At 31.1% G+C, this 27,476-nt stretch overlaps 1 protein-coding gene across 2 annotated transcripts; it reads right to left on the bottom strand.

Moving 5' to 3' along the window:
- Positions 1 to 1,760: 1,760 nt before the first annotated feature.
- Positions 1,761 to 27,330, bottom strand: LOC113400241 (polypeptide N-acetylgalactosaminyltransferase 5). Of its 2 annotated transcripts, none has more exons than XM_026639743.2 (14): positions 27,231 to 27,330; positions 26,711 to 26,958; positions 26,306 to 26,516; positions 25,232 to 25,361; positions 24,288 to 24,454; positions 23,883 to 24,047; positions 23,007 to 23,160; positions 11,477 to 11,654; positions 7,365 to 7,545; positions 6,297 to 6,436; positions 5,877 to 5,975; positions 5,367 to 5,501; positions 4,802 to 4,975; positions 1,761 to 4,336 (listed from the first exon to the last, which is right to left on the bottom strand). In XM_026639743.2, exons 2-13 carry the CDS (start codon positions 26,873 to 26,875, stop codon positions 4,814 to 4,816), a joined length of 1,887 nt encoding a protein of 628 aa, XP_026495528.1. In that variant the 5' UTR covers positions 26,876 to 26,958; positions 27,231 to 27,330; the 3' UTR covers positions 1,761 to 4,336; positions 4,802 to 4,813. The 2 variants fall into 2 exon arrangements, with proteins under 2 accessions (XP_026495528.1, XP_026495527.1); XM_026639742.2 differs by lacking the exon at positions 7,365 to 7,545 and adding an exon at positions 10,968 to 11,148 and having other exon boundaries at positions 27,231 to 27,327.
- Between the last annotated feature and the right edge of the window lie 146 nt (positions 27,331 to 27,476).

Below are 27,476 nucleotides of genomic sequence, written 5' to 3' on the forward strand. Positions count from 1 at the left end.
ATACATCTAATTGTATATTTAGTTAGTTCAATCTACAGAGACGCGTCCCACTATTTTTGTGAGTGAGTTTCACTTGAGTATCGGTCTCGCTTTCCAGAACTATCGATAGTTGACCTCGAAAACTATTCAGGATATCGATAGTGCTATCGGTAGTATCTTTTTTTATTAATACTATCGATAGCTCTCCGTGAGCAATACTATTGATAACGGCGATACTGTCGATAGTATCAATAGTTTTGGTCAGTGAATGAATTTTGAGAAAAAGATAATGATGAATAGTCAAAGTTCTCGTTAATGTTTCTTGAATCGAGGCCCTGGACGGACTATTATACCCTTTCCAAGTTAGCTTGATCTTTTTGACAAACGGGCTAGTGATGAGAAACAAAATATAACAGTCGATCGAACGATGGAATGCGTAATTCAAATTAGAATTCTTTTTTTTTAACTTTTTTTTAACACCAGCCACTAGCCAAAGAGACCCCAATCAAGAAGACCCCGGTTCGTAACAATAACTTAACAATGATCTTTAATAAAGATTTTTGTAATTGATATTTGTAGCAGTTACCGCCTGTTATTCGCGTCCTACCGTCCGACCGATGTAACATTGTACAAGCGTCTATTATTTTCAGTGTTTCTATTTAAATTTTACTTTGAAGCAATAATAGGGTAGGCTTTTACAAGCACTTTTGAATCGTCATTTAACAAACTATTTAAAGTAAAGCTACCACCGGTTCGAAATGTAGATGTAGATAATAGAAAATGTCTTAAAATTTTCGGATAACGCTTGAATCTTTAGGAACTTTTGTATTATATGTATTTTTGTAATATTTTTACAATTTTTAAAATCATTAAATTAAGAAAATAATATGTTCGTTATTGCAAAGTTATGTCGATCAGAAAAATTTACATCTGTCAAAAAGATCAAACTAACTTGTACAGGGTATAGGTTAGTTTACGTCGCCGCATGAGTCATCGAGAAATTTGCATTATTTGATAGTTTTACTCTATATTTATATATTTTACAAACAATATTTTTAAATAGCCCAGAAAAATGAAATGTATCACTCATAAAAGTAATGAACTCTGTTATTTAAATGAACTTTTTTGTTTGTAATGAAAAATATTTTTTTGTTAAATATTTTTTAAAAAACTGGATTTTTATTGCGAATTCCAAACATATATTTTTAACATTAACGTATGTACTGTTCACTAAAATAGTTGCCGTCATCATAATATTCTATGCTGGGCTCTCTTAAGGTGTTTAAATTGTAAGCTAAAATACTTGTAGGCATTTGAAAATAATACTACAAGTTTAGCAAATATATTAAACAACATCGTTATTTAAAGTCGGAAATCTGTAGTTGAATATATAAAATGGACTATGATTCTATTGGTGATTTAATTTAGTATGCGTGTGCCGCCGACACAGCTGTTCGGTAAGTAGCAATAGAACTACCCATTATATGTATTATCTGTGGACCTACCAGTCAGCGCACACTTGCATAATTACAGCGAATGGGAATAAGACTGGGGCGTGTCTTTGTGTATAATAACAAATACTAAAACTCTAAGGTTTGTCTATCTTTACTGCTTTGATTGGAACAGGATATAAATTGTTTTTGTCACACAGTGTGCAAAAATTTTGCTCAATCCATTGAGTTTAAAATTCTGTTGAATAATTTGGCGAACACAAATTGACAGGTAAATTAATTAAAATCATGTAAACGTATACGACAGGATATAAGAATAAAATTATAGAATTAATCAGTCATAATATTTATTTTCAGTTTATAAGTAATTTTCATAATATCTGTCTATTGGAATGACGATTGCGTAACAAAACTAAAATTTCTGAATTTGGCACTTATAAAAATCGAATAAAATAACGTTTGTGAGATTCTGTTCTTATCAAATAAATGCTTTTCGATACAAACATCGACTGGACGAATCTTTATACAACAAAATATTTACAATAATAAAAATATTCTTTGCAAATTACTTCTTACAAATGTTATTTATGACAATATTGTGAAATATGGTTTTACGTTTAACAAGAGCTGTATAGATAATTTATTATTTACGTTTTTTTTGTAAAATTGTTTGTGATGAGATAAACATGCCAATTCGTCTAGTTTACAATAAATTATATGTATAATAATATCTTAAAATATTAATTGATATGATAGTAATGTTACATAATATCATAATAAATAAATATTAAAATTTTGAATTAAAATAAAATCACCAACTTGAAATTATAAATCTTCAACATAAATAAGTCATTAAGAAGACAACCGTTTAAAATTGTCCATAACTTTAAAAAAAAATAAACAGTTTTAAGAGTAAAGCATCACTGAGGTTACAATAACACAAATAAAATCATAAGATAATGTTCATAACGTACGAGTCAAGAATATATTAAAATTACCTGTCAAAATTTCTAACCTATTAAATTGATGTATTTATTTCATATAAAAGGGTACTTAGTTTTAATACATACATTTGATTTTATTTATAAAAAACAATCATTTAAAAATGAGTTTTTAATACATTACGAATAATTAAGGTCAGTCAATAATGACCTCAGCGTTACATTTATACTTTAAAACATACAAACATTTTCGTTGTAAGGATTTGATTAATTATAATTAAATTTTAGACATTTCAAGTTTCGACGTAAAAAATAATATTAATTTAAACCCTTCTATTCTACAGACGATATGCACTAAAATATTATCAATTACTTGGTTCTTATCGATACATTAAAAATGACACGAATTTGAGACAACATTAAATTTAAGGCAACAGAAGAAATTATTGTTAAAACTACAGTAAAGAAAGTATAAGATTAAATTATTGTTAAAACTACAGTATTAGCGTGAAGACTACGGAAGGATGGCTATTAAAGCTATGAATAAAATATGAAATAAGTCGATCTATGTATATTTATAATCTGTATCACCGCAGATTTAACAATAATTTTTCTTTAAAAAAGTTTATCTAAATTTATATTTCAAACTATGTGCAAATCGAATATACACTCTGTGAATATAACTTCATAGAATAAGCTGTCGACTAATCACCAGAGTTTTCTTAACATTAATTATCGTCGTATTATTTTTTAAATGTGGCGACAAAACAGTATAACAACTATTATTTTAAATTCAAGTATTATAACTCATCGTTAATAGAATTAATCTTTTAAAGAAAATATCGGATTACAAAATATGAATTGTTTTGTTTGCAGACACAATAAAATAACTTTAGAGCTAGAACTTATATAATAATATGCGTGTTATAACTCAGAAAATATTTGTGGCAAATAAATAGGCAGTTAGGCAATATGGCGTCTGCCGTTTGCCGAAGCTTTAGTGGAAAACTATATATATTATACATTTACTTAGTGCTAAAATGGAGCACCGTTAGTCAACATATATTTATACTAGTGGGGTTTCCTAAAATTAACTATTGAGTCAACAAAAATATACTCTCGAAATAATATCCATTAACGCTACGTTCGGTTGGATTTGAGGTTTATTAAAGGAATACACATTATTTTAAAAATATAGAACATTTACGAAATCAAATTTTAACACACGTAAATATATTATAATCTCAATTTTTCATCAAATCACGGTCACAGAGTATTGCTTTCACACAACCAATATCATATCAGATTGAATAACTTGGTGACGTTACACTTATACGGCGTTACTTATAAACGTCGCTTAGCGGGTGTTTTTTAAACATTGATATACATTGCTCTCTTTCTAAAGAAGAAGACAGAGCGTTGTTTAACTGTTCACTCCCTAAACAACACATATAGGTAGAGCCGCAGGATTAAAAAAATATCATAGACGATATTAAAAACGACCGTTCCAGTTGTATATTCAACAATGTTAAAATGTAGTCTTATCGACGCTATCAGAATTTAAAAATACTCGAAAATATTTGTGACTCTCGATCGAAGCTTGCGTTTCGCCTTAATTACGAATATAATCTCATCCGAGGTTACTTCTACGGAACCAGTACAGAAATCAAAACGTACTAGTGAGTAGAAATGGTCAAAGGACTATATAATTTTATAAATGGTCTTCAACTTATACCTAGTAAACTTCGAATAGCAAAACAAAAATTCACTCTACAACGTATCGGACACGATCCTAAATTTGAGCAACGTTTAGATAAAATTTACTACAGCGCATGTATTGTCAACGATTCACAGGACCACGTCTCAATACAGTCTAATACATATAAAATTTCAGATATAGGAATAAGGAAGTAAATCTTTTATCTAACGACGAGGGAAGACTTTTATGGTCTATCGTTGTCGAACCTGCAAATAGAAAAGTGTTCATTCAGCTTTGTACATGTAAAAATGTTCTTCGAATATTTACAATGAAAATAATGACAGACTTGTAACTGACTGCTTTCAGTCACTCATACTAGTAAGATTATTCATTATAAATAATAAATGTTACGTTTATAAAAAAGGAATAAGTATATTTGTTCCTGTAATAGAAGTAACTTATGTTCCAAATATTCGTATGATACGAACTTACTATATTTATAATATACTCAGGGAGATTTTAAAAAAACCAACTATCAATTTTAAAATTAGAAAAAGATATTCATGCAATTTTAAAATGGCTCAACTGGCGGTGACGCTGTGACGTCATAATTTTAACGTTCTTACACCTCGAGAATCATCGTCAACGTCGCCGCATCATCGGTTCGCACCGATACGTATGTGTATATAATACGGCGAGTGCGGGGAGTGGGGAGTGGGGGAGTGGGGTACCTGCGGCGCGCACTAGCTGCCGTGCTGGCGCCGCGCCTGCCACTTGAAGTCGACCTGCATGAGCCACTGCTGGCCGCGCGAGCGGTCGCACGCGCGCAGCAGCGGCTTCCACACGTCCGTCGACTCCGGCTTGTCCAGGCACATGCCCGTGTTCGTGTGCTTTATCGTGCGCGTCTGGAACCAACCAAGCAACAGCCCTCAACGTCTGTCTGTCTCTATCATATTCCCTACCTACCCTACCTACATCTGCCGCTGTACTTGTGTAAAAAATGCTGAACATGTTCACGGCGTGTGAACAAATGGCATACAATAACTAGATTAGGCATCTCCATCAAAAAAAATATACCACGTTGAGCTTTTTATACTTGAGTTTTCAAAATAATTACAAAATTTACAACCGAGTCACTACGGACCCGCGTCATGTTATATAAATTGAAAATTATAATGCTATCTCTTTCTCACGTATGAAGTCGAAAAGATAAAGATTAATTAGTTATAGTTAGGTTTGTTTGGAGTGCTTAAATCAGACGCAGAAGTAATGCTGTATATATTGTCGCGTCCGTACCTTGGTGTCGTAGGTCCACTCCTGGTTGCCGCGCATGCCGTGACAGCGGATGAGTTTGATCGGGCCGCGCGGGTGGGCCGCGTCCAGGCAGTTGTCGTCCGACATTATCTGTTTGCGCTTCGTGTACGCGAATACCTGCAACAGATACATTTACAAAATACTTGACACCTATGAAGTAATCGAGATACTCCAAGAGATATCAAAATAAAGTGATAAGCCTATTTTGTCGATTATTTCGTATCTACGGATGGCATCGTGCATTTGCACACGTTGTTTTGTTATAATTAAATAATATACTTTCGTTTGTAGTTTGAAGCTGATTCATAAAACGATCTCACCTTTGTCTTCTTCTTATTCACAGTGTGTCACAGCTTATTACATAATCACCAGAAACAACAAATGTAACGTGACCGGCGCTATAATATTTTACATCACTAGGATTGTCTTTTAAGTCAAATTCATACTGTAAATATGTTTGCGAAATATTGTAAGATTCTAGTAAGATCTCACCTGATTGCCACCCATTCCGTGACAATATCCCATACCCAAAGCCTGTCCCGCTTTCCCGCCAAGGGTATCCAGGCAGTTGGATGTTTCTGCGTTACGAATCTGAAATGTATTCATTTTTATTTTCCTATTCTATTATAATTAAAACAGATAATTTAGAATCAATTCATGAATAGTTTCTATTCTATATCTATTGCTAGTGTATGTCAAATCTTGTAACATAATGCACACACTTTAGGTAAAAAACAAAGTAGTATTTTAAATTGTTGCCAAATAAAAGCCGTTTTATGAAACATTTTTTGTAATTTTAGACATGTTCAGACATTTTCTCCTATTTAAGAAGAACATTAAATTAAAATAACTTATCTTTATAATATGCAATGTGTGCACCACAGATAAACTAAGAAAATATAGTAAGCTCACTTCTCCCAGGTAATAGTAGTCGAGTGGCATCTGACTCTCGGGATAAATGTTCTCGAGGTACCATCTGAAGCTCTTGCACTTGAGACGATCGCGCAATGCTTTGCGCTCGGTGACGTCACCGACTGGCACGTTAAGAGCGCCTAATTGGCAAAAAATATAATTAATATTGGAAACATACAAAATTGTAAGTTTTATTTGTATTTTTATTTTAAATTTAATTACTAACTTTAATTAAATTTAAGGAAAAAACGTTTATTTTTTTTATTATAAACGTAATTAAATACCAAAGAAGTAATAATTTAAGTTTAATTTAAAATTTATAAATTATTACGGTAATTTTATTTTCAAAACAAAATGAATGTATGATTTTAGCTTTAATGTATGGTTTGATGATTGGTTATTGCAGCGACGTTATTAATAAATAAAGCTGTTCAGCCCAATAGCAATGAATTACATTGTGACATCTCTAATACAATGCATTATATTGTTGTTCGAAATTAGTATTAACAATTTAATGTGTTCCCATAATATTCATTTATAATACGTGCATATATATTATTTAAGATGTGGATATACGTGTGTGACCTTGCTCGATTGGGCGTTACCGATAAATATACCAGAGAAGTGTCACAGGTCCATTTAGCACAACGTCATCCCACACTGATTTATGAGTGTTATTTTCATATAACCTTATCATTATTTTTTTGGTGAAGAAGATAAAATGCTGTATATGATGTAGGTTAAGATATATTTTTAAGTTCTTTCTGTAACCATATCCGGGAAAACAAATAATCAATTAACTTAAACGAAGCCATTTCACGTATATCCACGCCTCAAAAGACTACTGCTCGTGGCTACTGTTATATATAAGTATGCTTTAATAAATATACATAATTAATTATATTGATATGTACCTATATAATATTTAATAGCAAAAACAATAGTCTTTAATTGTTATCATAGAGACGTGTGTTATCAATTGGCTGTCAATTAAATTGAATAATGAGCCGAAACCTAAGTACCTAATTGATATCACACATATCCATAAATCAAGGAAGCGTTAAAGACCTGGGTTAATATTGTAGTAGAAATGCTTCCAGTCGTCAAGCCATACTTCGGCGAGGCGAGCGTTGTTGTGGTTGACGACCCTGCCCGTGCCCCCGGGGAAGGAGTAGGGCGTGGTCTTGCGGAACACGTGCCCCACGTGCGAGCACGGCGCGATCTCGAGTGTGCCCCCACACATCCACACCTGCCCCCTCTTACTTTGTTACATTTGCAATGGCAACGTTCTTAGCCCACTTATCTTATTTAGAATTATTACTTTAGTTCCGAGGCCATAATACGACCTATAGCAAATCACTCAGGAAATACCTATTTTATATTCTAGGAAATAATTCGGTAAATTTTCCTTTGTTTAAATGTTAAAATATGCATACAAGTTACTAAGTATTCGAAGATATATTTATATTCATTTCATTTTAGGTTATTTCTCAGAATTAGATTCAGCGGACTTTTCTAGAATTGAAATTAGTCATGCATTCTGAACAGGAAAATAATTTTAGAATTTAGAAGAGAATGACCTTTGTTCGTTTTTTAGTAGCAATAATACTTTGTGATGTTGCTATACTTTAATTTAGTAAGCTCTCTAGCTGATATCAATGAATCTCCGTTGCCATTGCAAATAAACATTATATCGCCCAAATAATTTGTTACAGAAACAATTTCTACTAATACGATATAGTTATATTATTTTAAAGCCATTAAAAATATAAATAAACGCAAAACATACGATAAATGTTTTTTTTATAAACTACAATAAAATATTTTAGTAAATATTGTTCCTTAACTTAGTAAGCCCGTTAAATTAAAAACATATTTTTGCCAAATTATTAGTTCATTTCATACATATATAAAAGTTACATGTGATTAATGAAATCAATATGTTAGCAATATTAGATCGATGTGGAAATCTGAAAACAATTCGATATGGCCATTCACAATTTATTTATACGGTTATGAAAACTTTATGGACGGAAAACAAGTTAAATATTTGTTTTTTTTTTTTTTAATTAAATTTATTAATTGGAAAAGTGAAACACGCAGATGTGGCAACTTCGTGGACAATAGACTTCGGCATTGTAAGAAGTATAGTTAAATTTCTTCCACTGTCATTCCACTGTCAACTATAGGATTATTATTATTCGCTTGCTCATATCCCTTTCAATTCGAGCCAGCATTGTGTTTATCCTCCAGTGATGTCCTCACTAATTCCCTTCATGACATTATCAAGACCAAACGTCATCTCTCGTACACATCTGTTATTTCGCCCTTTTCTTTCCTTACAGTCATCTATCGTATTCCAATAACAGGAGGACTATATATAAATCAGAGCATGAATTTACATGACGTCATTGACCGAGATCTAAACGAATCTATGGTAATCATTATGACGGTTTAAATGTCGGCGAATTTGAGAAAAACTAAAGAAGAAGTATAACAATGAAGAACTGTTCGTAGCGCAAAATAGTGGAAAAGAGTAACTACTGAGTTTCTACTACTAGTAATCTACTTTCCGAACCGATGGTAACTTTAAATTTAATTCAACTATTTTTTTATGATATAGGTAGGCGGACGAGCAAATAGGCCACCTGATGTTAAGTGGTCACCAGCGCCCATAGACAATGGCGCTAAAAGAAATATTAACCATTCGTCGCACCGCCAATGCGCCACCAACCTTGGGAACTAAGATATTATGTCCCTTGTGCATGAACAATATAATATAATAATAACAATATACGTCAGCACTGTAACATGACGATTTAGACGTGCCTGCTTGAATAAAGATTATTTGATTTGATTTAGGAGAATTATAGGGAAATCGTATAGGATATGTAAATCTAGACTCTACTCCGTCTGTTATTGGCACAGGCTGTTTATACCTAACAATCTTCTTCAGATACGACATTAATACTTCCGCATCTACAACACGACAATATCCTGGTATCTGAGACGGTATTAGCCATTTGCATATAACTCTATCTCACTCACACATCAACAAACCTATAGAACAAACTGATGTTACAATATCCTACCAAGAGTAAGAACATTTGCGAATGGCTACATCGACAAAAATACTGTTAGATACGATGATACAAATACAATTAATCCATAGATAACACAATACCGAAATATTCGTCAGAATCTACAGACGACATTGATGATTACTACCACATAAATAAATACAAATATTTTATCCCGTATTAATTCTATTAAGCCATGATTAATGAGTTGTGGCAGATATATTCACAAATTAACTACGTATACAAATATATAGTATTTTTAATATACTATTCATATTGATATTAATATATATTTCGTCGTTTCGCCTGCAAAAGTCGCTATGTGTTTTTTTTTTTTTATTTTAGATTTTTATGCCGTTTTAATCGTTATTTAAATTTATGTCGCTTTCGATGTGTGAACGTCACGTAGCTAAATTTTAAAACTTTTAAATTATTGAAGTTATAACAAAACTGTTTTTACAGTACGTGCGTATTGAAATAACGATTGAAACGGCATAACAATCTAAAAATAAGAAAAAAACACACAGCGACTTTTGCAGGCTCAACGACGATTTGTAATTATTATATATACTGAAATGTTAAAGTGAATAAATATTTAAGTACACATTAAAAAACGATCGATCGCAGATTAATTTTTAGTATGAACGATATGATCACGATTTAAATGTCATTTTATTATAATCAAATACTCTATCATAGTTATCATTGTGTTTTTGCTGAGTCGTGTTTTCTTGATTTTATTTAAATATATCTGCCCATTCTCTTATTGAAAAGAATTGCTGTGGTTAATTGAACATTATAATTAAATCGTTCAAATTATACGAAAATTTACATCATTGCTTCTGCATTAGGAAGTAGTAAATAGATTCGAAAATAATTTAAAAATGCGAAATAAATAGGACACAACTCTAATTGAAGATACACGTGTAGAAAGGACGAGACAGAACGGAAAAATAAATTAGTAAAAAATCATGCATAAAAAGATAGCTGCAAATCTTTGAACGTATTCAATAATAGTTCTATCTCCCTCACAATCATTCGATGTGAAAGAGTTAAAAACTATCCTTTCAAATACACACAATAAAAGCAAAACACACAGATAAAACGAATGCAGCCGCAATGGTTAATGTTTGTTAGAAAGCCGACGAACGACATCTTGTTAAGGACACGCTCACACAACATTTGATATGGTTAAAAGTTATCCCAAGCCACAACAAAACTTTATTCGTGCGCCGAGATCGCTAACATTTTGCAACAACAAGACTCACCTGTGACAATAATACGATAATATTTATCTGATAAATACACATTTCTAAGAAACTCGCTACATTTCAGGTGGAAAATTTTAGTTAAGCATGACTCCGTTATCAAATTGTTACTTAATACATTTCAATGAAAAATACATTAACGATGACGAACACAAAGTATTACTAATCGCTGTTTGCTACTACAAATATCACACTTTATTTCTAAAATAAATGGTACCCTTCCATGGAATATACCTACTTTTAAAATCCTAGTCAATAAGGTGTTTAAAAAAAATTGGATTGTTGCAAAACGTTAGCAACCAAACACGAGTCGGATATCGAACCTGGGTTCATGGCGTAATAGAACTGTCCCCACTCGTCCATCCACACTTCGGCAACGCGCGCCGCATTGTGAAGCACGACGTTCTGAACTCCACCCGGGAACGAGTAAGGCGACTTGTCGCGGAAGACGTGCCCCACGTGTGAGCACGGAACAATCTCCAACCTCCCGCCGCACTGCCACACCTTTACCCCGAGTTTCATTACTTTCCCCCGTTTAATACTATATTGTATCATATATCGTTATTAACGGAATCGTAAAGAAAATGACAAACTGCGTACTCCAGAACAAATATCTGTATGTCAAATTTCCGTCTGAATGATTTTACTCAAACAAAGGAGAGATCCTACTGTTGCCGTAAGCGAACATGAAGCTGGAACTTTATACATCTTTTCTATATGGTAATATACCAATCGTAACATTTTTCAATATGATTTAGATCTAATTCCTTTTTATAAAATTGAACCCTAAACATGATAAATTAACCTATTTGAGTATAAAGAAATACGATACCCGGAAACTCATTTCGAGATTTTCGCCTCCCCAAATGTCCATGCCTTCGTCGTATGAACCAATCTTATAGAAGTAATCCTTATCAATAGCAAACAGCCCGCCCGCCATGGTCGGCGTGCGCAGCGGCGCTGTTCGATCTCCGCCTCGACGTGCCATTTCTCTTTCTGGGACTCTATACCTAGAAATGAAAACAGCATTTACAATTACACGACCTAATTATATCGCAAACACTTTTTGGTTAATATTGTATACATTGCCTATAATAACAGATGTTACTATTTTAAAATACTTATGACGGATACATCTGTTACTATATAAAGCAAATAAAGGATCGAGAGAAATAGGTATCAAATAATTCAGAAATTTATACAATTGCAATACTCACTAATTATAAAAAAAAAAACTTTCCCAAAGTAATTATGGTGAGTTTTATGTTATTTAGTCAGCTATGGGAACAAAAAAAATTTTCAAAATTAGTATGAGCGTCTTCATTTTGTTGCTTTACCAACAAGTTTGCGAATATGTGATTGAGCTCGCTTAAAGGTCGAATGTTGTAATATAGCGATAACGAATAAACTGTTTGCCGATTTATAGTACTCTATATGTAGAATACATGACTAAAATATACATGTCGCATATGACTTTTCACAAACTCTACATTATAGCTATTATATTTACAACTAACTAATTTTATCTATGACACCGCGAACCGAGATGGCCTAAGCGACACGTGAATCTTAATCGAAAAGCTCTTCGATTATATTTATAGTTGATCTCATGCTCAGAGGTGAAGGAAAACATCGTAAGGAAACATGCGTGTTTCATACCAAATATTGACCGATGTATATCCTCTCAACTAACAGTTAGGCAACTGACAAAAAAAATCAGAGCTGAAAAACATCCTGAGCGAAGAACCAACAATTTCTCTCATACGTTTGTGCACACAAATTGTCATATTTGTAAGAAATAACTAACATCTTTATCAAAAGGCTAGTGACGATATTGTTTTCTTTTTCTTTTTGGATTTTATTTGTGTCAAAAAGGCACAAATGTTAGTGACGATAGTCGATATTAAAAGTTGAAAGCTATAGACGTGCTCTTCATTATAGAAATAGGTATACTATGGCCATGAGATTGTACAACCAATCAGATTCCTAAGAATTTACGAAAATTACCGCACCGTTTATTTGAAACTAAACGTAATGCTTAGCTAAAGAAAATTATTTCTACATGGTAGACGAATTATTAAAATTAAAAATAAATTGTTTCATTGGTTTTTTTAGTAAATATCTAGCAAAAGTGGACCAGCATAGCTTGAGACAGCTCTGAGTGAGTCTTAAGCTAACTTTGTTTTTTTTATACCTACACCTAGTTTAAAGATTACGATAGTAAAGCGACGGTACGTTTTGATACCGATAATGTTAACAAATTTTATTAATAAATTAATGATTAATTATTAAATCATTACAACATTTAATCATATTTGATGGTTAGATTAAGTTGTATCAATAAACACGAACACGATTTGATATAAATGTACAAGATTCCATTAGTACATTTTTTTATCTATTTATTTTATCTTGGTTACATTTAAAATGTAAGAGAATACTCATTTACATTAGAGAAAGTGGTGGTAAGTATACCGACACCTTAATAGGATAATATAATGTATTTTTTGAGTTATCTTTTGTTACATTTTGAGTTATCAAATATTTTTTTATGACGTATTTATCGATACAATATCATTATAAATGCGAAAGAAACTCTGTCTGTTGCTCTTTCAGAATCATACGGCCGAACCGAATTCGATGAAATTTTGTATGAAGTAAGTTTAAACTCCAAGGAAGAACATAGATATATTTTTTTGTCTAATACCTGCCCACCGACCCCTAAAACACGAGTGAAGCCGAGGGCGACAATACTTTATAATGAAGGCAATATATAATAATTCTTTATAATTGAAGAGTAGTTACCACATCATTCTATGATGTATTCTGTTGCTTAGTATTTTAGTGTGCGGAACACGAAACGTTTTTACATTACTGTGCTTAAGGAGAAGCTCTTAATACTTCTACTATGATGCTTCTATTTAAATAACTCTTTAAATGGAATAAATAGTCGCCTTGACCACCACTCTAAATAAGCGTTATACAATATGATAAGCGAACTAATATAAAAATTATACGAAAATGAGTTTGTTTACGATTACTCAATAATAAGACATATAAAATTGATTCTACGATTCGTAGATTTAATTTAATAAAAAAAAGAAGATTTTGGGTCGAGTTCGCGAGTACATTACACGAAAGTACGGCGTACGGGCGATTTTACAAAACTAAGCCAAATAACGAGACGAAACATAACAATTACATTTTTTTGTACCAATAATTAAATAATAACGACGATAAAAGTGTCATTAACATTGTAATCGATTTTTTGTATTCAACTCTTAATTTATATAAATAATAATATTCATAACCAGTTCCTTAAAAAATATAAAATAGCCTCCTCATAGTATTGAGTTTTTAAAATATTCTCAATATTATATGCTATGGTAATAAGAAATGGACAAATAAAAGCAATTTTCCATCTTCGTAAGATCGGTGCATCCTGCATACAAATCACTTCATTTTATATCTTCGCACATTATAAATAAGTAGAGCTTGAATTTAAACGCAACAATCACATTATTAGATAAATTATTTAAATAAATATTGTATGAATATTATATGTATTAAAATCAGCCGCCGCTTATTAAAAACCATCTATCGAGCAATCTAGCTTAAAACATCTTGAGAAACAGAAGTGTAACCATAAACGTCTACCGATCTAGCAAACTGAAGGAATTATGTACTCACTAAATGAAAGCCCCGGCTTTGCTCGTTACGTTACGTAGTACATTACGTTTTAATAATCGTTGATCTATAATTGATTGTGGATAAGTTTCCATCGAATCTATCGTACCCCTGCATGAAATTATTATTTGGAACACTTTCTGAACGCACCCATGGAACGTCAAAAATGGCCGCCTGTTGAACTGTCATGTCATTCAATTTTATGAATTTAATATCAAAATATTTCGATTATAAAATAATTGCTAAAAAAATTTTTTTTAACGATCTATAAATGTGGATAGGTTTCAATCGGGTATACCTGCACGAAATTATAAATATTAACAGATTGTGTGTATAACGCAGATGACACCGTGCGTGATATATACGTTTTCTTGGTGGTAGGTCTTTGTGCAAGACCGTCTGGGTAGGTACCACTCACTCATCAGATATTCTACCGCCAAACAACAGTACTCAGTATTGTTGTGTTCTGGTTTGAAGGGTGAGTGAGCCAGTGTAACTACAGGCACAAGAGACGTAACATCTTGGTTCCCAAGGTTGGTGGCGCATTGGTGATGTAAGGAATGGTTAATATTTCTTGCAACGCCATTGTCTATGGGTGATGGTGACCACTTACCATCAGGTGGCCCGTTTGCTCGTCCGCCTACCGATATCAAAATATACCTCGTTTGTATTATAAACCTTGAGTTTGTACGATTGAACGCGACCGAAACCAATTGTAGCATATAATGTCAAGTCGATTCTTGTAAAGTTCTGCTCTTTCAAACTGAATAGCTTCTGCTCCATATCAAGTCATGGTAAACTATCTAATAATTTGTTTGTCTCGAGTATGAAAATTAATATGATTTAGTTTCAGACGTCGATACACGTAGTGTCCTGATTTGTGTTGCATTAAAATTTCACTCGGTATACTTTATCGTAAAAATTAAAAAATATATGATATCTTACAAAATTCATAGTACTTTCTCTTCGTTTAGTAATTGAAATAAGCAAACGTTCACGTAATATAATAATTTGTCGCTTTTCGCTCCTAAGTTATCTATCACAAGATTTTTTTTATTTACATCGGCACATTGAATAATACAATAATAAAAGAACCTTCGGCTTATGTTTGCGTGGCAGGCTCTCTGTTGCCTAGTATAGCAACAGAACGAGACTTTGTGTTGAACACAGGAGATATGAGTTCTACGCAAATTATCGGTAACGCCCAATTGAGCAAAGTCAACGACGATCAAACACCTCTTAAAAGATAATTTTTGTATGTAAAACTTCAGTAAGTTTATTTTATTAGTATACTAGTTTTATGCTCAATACTTGACTATGAAATTACCATTGAAAATTAGTAAGCATATAAAATTAATAGCCAAGGCATAAGACGACCACTGATATACTATATGATAACAGCGTCGCATTGTAGGTATATATCACTAACTACATATATGACGTAACTTTTATTTACCTAATTCCGCTTCATTAAATAATCAAATTGAAGAACAATTCTTCGAATTGATGTAATTATTAAGTAACGGATATCAAGGCATGGCAGGTAATTAAAAACAATTATCCTTATCGTGACCAATCATTATGTTTTAAATACATTAATTGATGGGCTGAAATTTAAATATATTTTGGGTGCAGTGGAAACAATTGCGCAATGGACAAAATCAATACAATGAGACGACAATAAATTAAATGCGTCGAATTAGAGGAATAAAATTTTCTTCTATTTTTCAAACAAGAAGCTGACTCAATGCGTTGATATACGTAAAAATGGCTTCATTTGAGCTACATTGATTTCAGTTTCTCGGTAATTAAAAAATATATACGTTAACCTACTTCATATATAACAGTTTGTCTTTTTCTCCAAAAACAATTAGAAGTTCTAGAAATAAATATGCAAATTATCGTCTGAATAAGTTTTTAATTAGCTTTTTCCTAAACTATCTATCACAAGATTTTTTAAATTACATTGGAGTATCAAGTAACATCGCTGAGGAAACCTTTCGAGTTATTTTTGAGGTTTTTTTACGATTTTTTTTACTTTCGATACTTTTTCGACATGCGCAAATCACGACACCACCTTTGTCATCTAAATAACCAGTGTTGTAGCACTTTTTTTCCACGATTTCTCACAGAGGTTTTCCACGTGGCATATTTATCGGTACGGCTCAATCTAGCAAGGTCAAACACGTACCTCTTAAGATTTCACGCAAGATATGTAGATATAATTCAAGCAATTAATATATGATTGTGTACTTATAGAAATGAATTTGTAGAAAGAATAACGGAGCTTCTTGTCGGCTTTTCTCGACAAAATTTAAATTTCCTAACCGGTTGTAGCTTCACTTGTAAGTCACGCCTTTATTAGCACGTCGAATAATTCTTTTACTTAATCTTCCTAGTAAAATAAATATCATTCAACAACTTGAATATATTATTGATTAATGTCATCCACGCTTATAAAAAAAGTTTTATAGGGTATTTTTATTACAGAATATTTTAATTCGGTCGGCATTTACGAATAAAATATTTACTTTATGAATGTATGTTAACATTTATAGATCGCCATTTTTATTAAGATATCGTGATAACAAATCGAAACTACGACAACAAGAACCGGTGGGAGCGTAATAATTACTCTTTCACAATTATGTACGTATATTTTATTACGTGCAATTAAGTATAAAAATCAGTTCTTCACTTCGCTACCTGCAATAATAAATATATATATATATATTGAATTTTTTTTATACATTTCCAAGCCTTAGGTTCAAGCTATCTTTAATATATATATATATAATCATATCAAATATAATCAAATATGCTCAACGTTGAGGAAAACCATGGTGAGGAAATCCGCATGCGTTGGATTAAAATCGTCCACATGTACATAGTACATATAACCACCAACCCTCATTCAGCGTGTCAGAATAAGCGCTAAACCTTCTCCTCATAAGTGAAATAAGTTTCAGCCCAGATTTACAGACTACTATTAATCTGCATTTCTCAACAAACAACATTAGTGAAAACGGAATAATTAAATAACTATACACGTATGCTTTTAGTTATACGAATTAATTAATACGATGATTATTTAACTAATATAAAATTAAATAAGTTCATTGAATAATTAAATTAGTTAATTTTAATAATATTTTAAAATGTAAAAAATATCTCTTAAACCAAATCAATTCGTCAATATCTATTAGTGTGGAATAATAATATCAATCAACGGCTTATTATAATCCGCTGCTTGAAACCTTGTTTTGAAATCGATAATGATCTTTGTTTTCATAGAATTGGTATTACGTTCGTAACAAATCTCAGATAATGATACTGTAATCGCTTCCTAGCCTTTAAACCGACTTTTTAAAAATATAAGGATGTTCTAGTTTCAATTGAACTTATGTATAACATGTTCGTTACCTCAGAACACTGACATGTATAAGACATAAAAATATATTCGTCCATGTTGGTTTAATTTTTATCAAAATCCAGTTCTTATAATGGCAATGATGAGAAATTGAGGGAACTTCTCAATCTACCAAGTGTGAAGAGGAACTGATCAACTCAGATTATAAAACAAAAGACAGACGGGCGGAGCGGAACAAAAGCGAATCCAAAATCAAAAGCTAATGCTAATACTCAGTAATGTGTATAGTATTTGACAATTTGTTAAAACATCAATAATTTAATATTAAAGTGAGAGCACTTTTGACGTATTCACAAAAAGATGTGTCGTTTCGCACTACCGGGAGTGGTTCTCTTATGATGGTGTATTTGCTTAATGTTTCGTACGCTCATTTATCGTTTTGACAGGAAGACTCAGCACCGCAGCATACGCGGTAAAAAAAGTTAGACAACTAACTGATATTGATACAGCGCTATCGAAACGAGCACGTCTAGTATATTTTGGTTATTTTCATAGTGTTATGACATATGGCATATTACTTTGGGGTAACGCTACAGATATGGAATCTTTTTTTATTTTACAAAAAAGAGCAGTCCAGTCTATTTATAATCTAGGAGCTAGAGACTCCCTTCGAGACGTTATTAACAAAGAACGAATACTCACTGTTGCGTCACAGTATATTTACAACAATATTATGTATATTCACAGTAACATTGATCATTGAATGAATATGTAAGGATAAGCTTATAACGTCAAGTTTCGGACTCTGCAAAGTCAATAAGTCCTATTTAAAGCAAGGTACCCGTTTCTATAATAAAATTCCGCAGATATTTTTAACTTTGCCGATTCATAAATTCAAATCATTTATCAAATATACATTGTTCAAAAAAATTCAATACAAGATCATATAGATTATATAGATGATAAAAAAGCGTGGTGCTAATACTTGTTGACTTCCAGGTAGGATATATTATAGACATACATATATAATTGTAATTAACTGACATAACTTTGCATTTTAAATGTTGGAAAAGAGTGACTACTGAGTTTCTTGCCGGTTCTTCTCGGTAGAATCTACATTCCGACCCGAAAAAAAATGTGATCACAAGCGTTTTCGACGACATAACATGTAATTTTTCTACATTGTTCACGATTTGGTAAACATAAAGATATAAATCTTTTAAACAATTATATTGATTTATTGAACGTATCTACGTTAACGTCAACGTTCTACTGGGTACAATCTGATTTGGCTACAATATTAAGTTGACGCCTTAATTTGACCTCTGTATCTATATTTTAAGCATATAAATCATGTAACTTTGGAAATATTAATCAGTTCCAATTATAAAGTAGAGGTCTCATATGTTTTTATCCAATATCATCAACGGTATTATCTGTTTCAAATTGTTCTTAGGATAAAATCGTTTCAAACGATACGCGGCATGATTAGGTGTATAAAATTTGTCAAATCAAGATTTCTCAAAAATACCTACATAGATAATGGTAGCTAACTCAGGACAAAAGTATGTTTACAAAATTTTATCATTTTAGTAGTTAGTTAAAAATCAACAATCTAACTCTTTAAATCCACTAATGACAAACGTCTCGGATTTTTCAAATATAATATCGAACAATATTTTCACGTCGTCTCTAAGTTCTAATACTTTCAAATTTAAGTGTAAGTTTGTATCCTAATTTTTTGTTCCTAATTTATTATTTATTAAAGTTGTAGATTAAATACATTTTGTTTTAATATTTTCACTCGAATCTGCTTAATAGTATTAACAATAAGCCTATATATTATTTCCGGAAGATCATTATCATCTTCATATATTAAAGGACATCGTTTATTTTGTAAGTTTGTTATCTAAGAGCAAAGGGAAATAGACGAGTAAAAGAAACGGGCCACGAATTGATCCCTGCGAGACCAATCATCACAAACGAGACTTTTAATATTGAAATAACCTAAAAGCAATTAATTATCATGTCCAGGTTCTTTAGTTTTATAATAGCCTTGGCACACAATCTTGCCTTTCTAATTTAATTTTACGATTGAATATTCTTGAACATTTTTGTAATAGAAGCGTTTATCTTACAGAGGGGCCAAATAGCCTATTCCAATCGAAGTAGGGAATAAAGATAAACAAACCCTAGATTTAAGTATTTCATGCGATTTGCTAATAACTCAGCTATATTGTGCTCTATTACACTTAACTACTGATATCCACTTTAATTTTACTTCCAAAATTCCGATAACAGTTTCATCGACGTTCAAAAGGCAATTCTTTCGCAAATCCATAGTGAATATCAAGCTCTCGACTAATGATATCGCGTAAATTTTCTGTCAAAGTTTTTTTTATTTGGCTCTTCTCCTCTTGTGGTTGGAATGGAGTAAACAACGGTTATGATACGTTCCCGGTTCTATTCTTTATTTATTTATTTATATTTTTCCTATATTATTTACTTTTATTTTTGCGAGTAATAGTCGACTATTACTCGCAAAAATAAAACTCAGTTTAATCGAAGGCTAATTCTACATATTTATATTGGTTATGTACGATCCCGATTAAATTCCGATTCAACTTCCACGTAACCACAACTCTATCGTTGTTAGGAGAATAGGAAAACGGACTGGTAATATATTTAAAGAAAATGTTAATCTCTTTCCTTAATAAGTGTCAAGTTACATTCTTGTTTTTATTTCATGGTTATTTCTTTTTAATTTGGACTAATTCAATATTATTCTTTTGTTCTCACATATTGTTGTTTAGACTTTCGTATCACACTTTACAAGAATTTGTTTCCTACTTTTACTCAATAATTTCTGAATATGCCTATTATGTTTCGATTCTATTTTGATACAATGACAATTTGTTAGCAGAATTTTCGCCCAGTTAACGTTTGTTACGTTAACAAGCTTATGCCAAATGGTTTATTTCTCTACAGCAAACTTAAATCGCGACATACGAGTATAATTACTATTACTAATATATATAATATACATATATAAAATTATTGAATAATAATAAATTTATAATAAAAAATTAAATAATCATTTTATATTAAAAGAACGTTACGGCTTTGCTTATTCGTTTAAAAAATAACGTCTTGCTGTATTATTTCCAATTTACGTAAAAAATACAAAAAAAAATTTGCATCATTATCTTTTCCATTAGCAAAAAAATATTAAAACAAAAAACAACAAAATAATTGCTTCATGTTATATTTTTTGTAAAATTATCTAAAACACAGTTGTTACAATTATCTGAACGCATACGCGAACAGCGATCAAACACACTGATAAGCTTACTATCTTAAAATCAGTTTAAATCACTTCATATTTGAGTATAATCCGATAAATGTACATCGAAAATCGGTATTCTGCCTTTAATTATGAAAGATAACGTTAATGACTCAATTAAAATATTGGATTAAAACCAAAGAAAGGATCAATTATATCTATTAATAAATAAACTTTTGGTTATGATTTTTCGCAATTCGATTGGTCGGTTCATTTATTGTCCGTTTCTTCTATATATTCTTGAAATGTTCATTGACTCGACCAAACATTTATATAATAGCCAAATGATTATTATTATTATTACCTTGGTAAGGCATTCTTGACATTTACTTGATACAAATCATACAACTTTCGAATAACATCATACCAATGGACTACGATTATGAATTAAATGAGATTTCCCTTAAAATGTATTGTAAATTGAATTAACCGCATCGCTGGTGTAATGGCTAACTTATACGACTACAGGACGCAGACTCGGGAACTCATTAGGTAATACCATAAGGATGTATATAAGGATGGGTCGGAACAATAAGAAGGTTTTAGGTTTCTTTATCAAGACATTCGGTCACGTCAGATTTGCCGCCCCATCGGATTATTAGTTAGAAAATAGACTGAACACTATTATACCCCCGGGGCAACTGTTTAGTCTGCTTGTTGCAGAAATCGATACCATCTTATTCGAATACACCTTCATATTATATGAATAAGATATACTTTCACAAGATTTTGAAGCGGGTTTTACCATAACCTAAAGAACGGTATCATAACAATAAGCCTCAGATAATATTAATCCTCAATTACATAAATAGATCGTATAAAACTGTAGACATTTTGCAATCAAATTATTTTACGGCGGGTGTTTAAGAGATCAAAGCAATGCCATTTATTTAACGTTAAATATAGGCGTTGATAAAAATTAAATATACATGTAATGGAACGTTTTACACGATATACTAAAACAATGCACTTAATGTTTAGCCTACTCTGACCACACGTGTAAACACAAAAAAAAAACGACATTGACATTGGATTAACATAGTATCATCGGTCGAGATCTAAAATAATCTATGGTTTTCATTGTTTCGCGAAAAACGTCACGAATGTCGGCGGAGTTGTTATCGAAAATTTGGAAATATAATTAATTCGATTAAATTAAGAAACGTTAAGTGTAATAATGTTGTACTTAAAACAAAGGTATATGAATCAAGAACCGTTGGAAATGCATAACACAACAGTGCTATTAGAAACGGCAAGGAATATGCTAACGTAAAGTTTCTTTACATCTTTACATCTTCTTCGATATGAATATAGTATATTGGACTGACATTGTATATGGTTATATTTGTTGATTAGGGTATCTATTTTCATCGCACAATGTTCTAAATTTAAAACGAGAGAACACGAGACAAGCTCTATTGAGAGGAAAACAGAACACATTTTCTAATGGTATTTTTATTTTGTAGTCAAATGCAGCTACAAATTGTGTCAATAATATATTATAAGATCGCGTTTCATTAAATTTGTACTTGAACTACATGAATGTGTTGCGAGAACAATGGGAAGCAGTAGTTATGTAAGCAAAACAATCTCGTATAACAATCGCAACCTAGCCTTGTTGGAAAATGTACTTAGTGTACGGCTTCAAAAAAGTTATGAATCCACTATGATTGTTTTTTGATTGGGACAACAATATAATACATAAATAAATTAATAATTTATTTTAACTAGGGTTATATGTTATCTCGCTAGTTTCACCAGTTATTATTTGTGTTATTCAATAAAATAAAATCAGTTTATTACAAAAAATTTAAAAAGTGCGTGACGTTAAACTTAAAATAGCTATCAATAAGACTTTTCTGGACTAAAATAGTGATGACACTTTTTGTTTTTTTTTTTTAAATTATTTTTAATTTTCATAATAAGTTGACAAAGCTAAAGAAATTTAAACTTTATACTCACCATCTAAAGTTCAATTTCCAGTTGAAGCCTCCCCACGTCATGTCCGAAGCCTGAATGTACTCGAAGGTTGTATCCGATATGACATCGATGATAGGACACACAACCGTACTCCTGTCTTTTACGATCCTGGCTAGTAACGGCTCTAACCAACCCTCTGGCGACAGAAAAGTAATTAATCACAGTGATTTCGAGATATTGTAGATTATCAAAACATATCTGGTCACGATATGAAATGCAATGCATCAAATTTTATATTTAGAAGACGTTTTACATGTATTTCCTTGTAAAAATGTTTATCTTGATCGATAATCATCTTTATTTAAATGCAATATAAACATAATATATTATATATTTACCCAAGATATTATGTTGCTTCATCGTTGTAAGGAATAGGTTATGACGCTACGAATCGGGTTTTCTATGAATTATTATATAGTAGCCAGCCGCTCGCAGTAAAGATGTTAGCGGTGTTACAATTTTGTGTTTTATTTGTAATGAAATTGCGAAATTTACATTTTACATACGAACAATATTTTCTTAAATTTACTTTAACTTATAAGAACTGAAAAATATATGTAGTTACTTCAGTTCTGTGTTGGATCTAGAAAGTCTAAAAGTGGTCTAAAACTATTTTCATCAAAACTGATAATTAACTATTTATACAAACTGATCAGATATAAAATTGTAATACTTAGTACAATAATTAAAAAAAGAAATACGTTTACATCTCTAATACACTTTAAATATAATAATTATGTAGCTACGCCATTGAAATCCAAGTTGCAAAGATATATTTTTTTTATGTCAAAAGACATTTTCACAGAATGAGTTCAACATTTTTTTAGTACATTGTTATAGTACGAGTATTGTGCTCACCGGTACACTCGCAGTGTGCATCCAGGAATGTTATGACGTCGCCTTTCACGTGTTTCGCGCCCAAAAGACGCGCTCGGATGAGCCCGGACCTGTTTTCCGTTCGGAAGAGTCGCGTTGGAACAGACAATGTCTTTATGTAGTCTTCCAGTTTCTTACCTAAATGTTCTGGTTGACAAATATACATAGATTTATCTATAATTTTCTTTCGTATACACATTTTATTATATCTGAACAATCTACAAAAAGGGAAGATGTTCGCAATTTGATTGTTTTGTTTTTAAAAGTTACATACAAACAATACAAATTTAGTTAGGTAGTTACTCTTCAAAAGAATGACTATGAAAATGATGTTAATGTATGGGAATACAAAGTAACTAGGTATTAGATGTAGTGATGTGTTTCTACCTTTCTCGCTAGCGTCGTCTACGAGTATTATCTCTTTCAGTAAGGGTCGCGGCGAACGATTGATGGTGCTCCAAATTGTTCGAATGAGGGTAGTCCAAGCTTCATTGTGGAAGACTATAACCACACTTGTTGTTGGTAATAACTCGGGGTACTGCTTTTCTTTACACCTATTATAACATTGTAGCCATAAATAATTTATTTTTTATTTTACAACCGCAAAACGAACTATTATGTCCTTCTCAAATGGAAACTCTTTCAATGAAATAGAAAATAAAATTAATAAAAACTGTTCGATTGTTTCAAAAATAGTAGAAGAGAGTAAATCTTTTGTAACTATGTCAATGAAGGAATAGACTTATGATAATAATAAGAATTATGAGCTTAATTTAAAATTGGAATATAAATTATTCCACGCACACAAACATATTATGTATAGAACCATTAATTTTCGAAGAGATAAAAAAGTCGTTCATCACAGGTGTACCATTATTGATCATTAATGAATATAAAAAATATATTTCCTATTTTATGCATTTTAATGGTAGTCATTAAAATTTTTACTAAGCATAACATTAATAATATATTATTAAATTGTTTTTTTACATTGTAACATAGACATAAACAAGCACTTAACTTGAAGTATAATATTTTTACAACACTATTTAGACTGAATAATGTATTTCAAATTAATTGCTGGTAAAATACTATTTCACTTCGTTTTTATCATAGTCCCTTTAAATTTTTAGAAAAGACACATAACTATATATATATATAAAAAAGTTTTACATTTTATTACACTATATATATATTTACACTTAATTTGAGGAGGCCAATATGACTATTAGTAGTTCCTCAAAAACCGTTGTTACAATTAATCTACAGCAAAAAAATTACCCTTACAAAGTAAATATTAAAAAAAATTCAAGTAAAAAAACACAACTCACTTCTCGAATCTAACATCAGTTAGAGATCGGTTAAGTGAGATCATGTCACTTGCCAACAAATTGAACTGATTTTCTTGGAACTTATCCAACATAAGCTTCTCTTGTTCAATTGGAATATTTACTGCCTTACCTGAAAAGTAAAATCTCATTAAAAAAAACTACAATCATTAAAACATTTGACACTCATTAAAAAAATAGAATGTATATTAAATTCGAAATTTAAAAATACGAAAACTACTAGTTTAAATAGTTTTACCACGTTTTTAATAAATGCTCGGTTGACTAATTAATTAATAAAATAATATCAAAATATTCAAATCAATTCTCTGAAGATTGACAGTATTTTAAAAAAATAAACTTGGCAATTCGTAGATTTATAATACTTGTCTTTTTTTTTTAAATAATTTTATTCACATCTATTTTTATTTTTTTCTAAATTTTTGAAACATAAATGTACAATATTATTAATGTTATTATAATATGATTGATATTAAAAAAAAAAAAACAAAAAAAAACTGCTTCCTATGAGCTGCTAGTAAGGTTTGCATCTAGTAGGATAAAATTATTTATTATAAAGTATTTATTAACTATAAAGTAATTATATCCAAGTTTGAGAAGAAGATAAACAAATAAAGTATGAATACTGTCAACCTATTATATATTTCTGCATTAATATAATTATTATACATGTTTTACATAATTGATTTGTTTCTTTATTCATCTTAGTAGCACTTAATGAGTGTCCAATTTTGAAACAATATATTATGACTATTCTATTAACATACTAGTAGGATAATGAAAGCATGAACCTTGTTGCAAATAGTGAGTCACTATGCAAATAGCATAATTCATATAATTGTTTGATAAAACATAAAAGTTTCTTTTTTTAAAGTGACATGGCTTCTATAGTTGTTAATCGGTTTACTGTGTACAAATAGACATGACACATATTTTTAAAATTTGTAAAAAAAACTTTTATATAACATTATTGTTACAACATATTTAAGTAGAACATTGTTTCTGAATTAAAAATAAACTATAAACTAAAAAAGTTTTTAGGTTGTTCAATCATACCCATTTCTCCAGGTGATTCACCCTGGGGTTTAACTGGTGGGACAGGCTGCCACCTCTTAAGCCTGGATCTTGGATACAGTGGCAGCATCAAACCATCATCTCCTACATCATGTTCTACTTCATTCTCTTCAATATTTGTGTCCTCCTCATCTATGTCTTTTTGTAATGCAGCAGCAATTGCTGCTTTTTTACCTCTAAACTCATCATTACCCTGTACAATATGTGGAAATTATTGTGACATCACATATAGGTAAGTATTATAATAGTAATTTAAAGTGAACAGTAAGTTTATTGTCATAGAATAATTATCAAGATTGACTAAACAGACTACACAACTTTCTTTTCTATTATTAAAATGAATAGAAAAATCTTTTGCTTCATTTATATTAATGATTATTTCCTTACCTTTACAATATAGTCATTATTAACATTTTTGTTTTTATTGCAATCCCAACCATCTCCAAAACAATCAGAGTATAAGGCCAATAAAGCAACATCAACTAACAACCAAACTAGGGATGTGAGGAGAATTATTCGGCATGTGTGTATTCTTATTTTGCTTCTAAACATTGTATCTAATAATCGAACAACAGGCAAAGTTATTACTAATGCCACATGTCAAATTAACACTCGATTGCCTACCGTACGTAAATCTGCAACAAACAAAGGTTTTAAAACCATTTATTAGTAGACACCTATGAAAATACAAACTCAATTCCTTAATTATACTCCAATGATGATAAAATTCATATATAAATGAAATCGAACATAATTATTTAAGTTTAATCACAATTAGATAGAAGTAGGTTCCCGGATTCTTTTCAAAAATGCATTGTAATTTGCATCACTACGATTTGTTCTATTTATAATTGTTAATTATTTATAAAACATCGAAAAAAATATCAAGACATAATGATAAACTTACGCCTTATAATAAATAATTAGGTAGGTAAGTAATTATTCGATTAAATTGTCACATTCAGGCTACCGCCGACAATCCCCAAACGTATACGCACGTATACTATACGTCAAACTTTCTAGTTTCTATCAAGATTCAAGAGTGCCGTGTCCTCAATCGATCGGATACTTTGTATAAAAACCTACCAGAAAAAACATTTTAAATTGTTTTTCCGTTTAATATATACATCTCACCTTCAAAACAGTACCCAAT

Source organism: Vanessa tameamea, chromosome 17, assembly GCF_037043105.1.
Source record: "Vanessa tameamea isolate UH-Manoa-2023 chromosome 17, ilVanTame1 primary haplotype, whole genome shotgun sequence".
Classification (NCBI taxonomy): Eukaryota; Metazoa; Arthropoda; class Insecta; order Lepidoptera; family Nymphalidae; genus Vanessa; species Vanessa tameamea.

Bases quoted from the DNA above. Each gene is read 5' to 3' on its own strand.
- LOC113400241 (XM_026639743.2), bottom strand. From the start codon at position 26,875: ATGTTTAGAAGCAAAATAAGAATACACACATGCCGAATAATTCTCCTC. The intron at 24,048-24,287 runs GTAGAAACACAT...TTTGTCAACCAG, and splicing joins AGACGACGCTAGCGAGAAAG to AACATTTAGGTAAGAAACTG. The intron at 23,161-23,882 runs GTGAGCACAATA...TTCTGTCGCCAG, and splicing joins TGCACACTGCGAGTGTACCG to AGGGTTGGTTAGAGCCGTTA.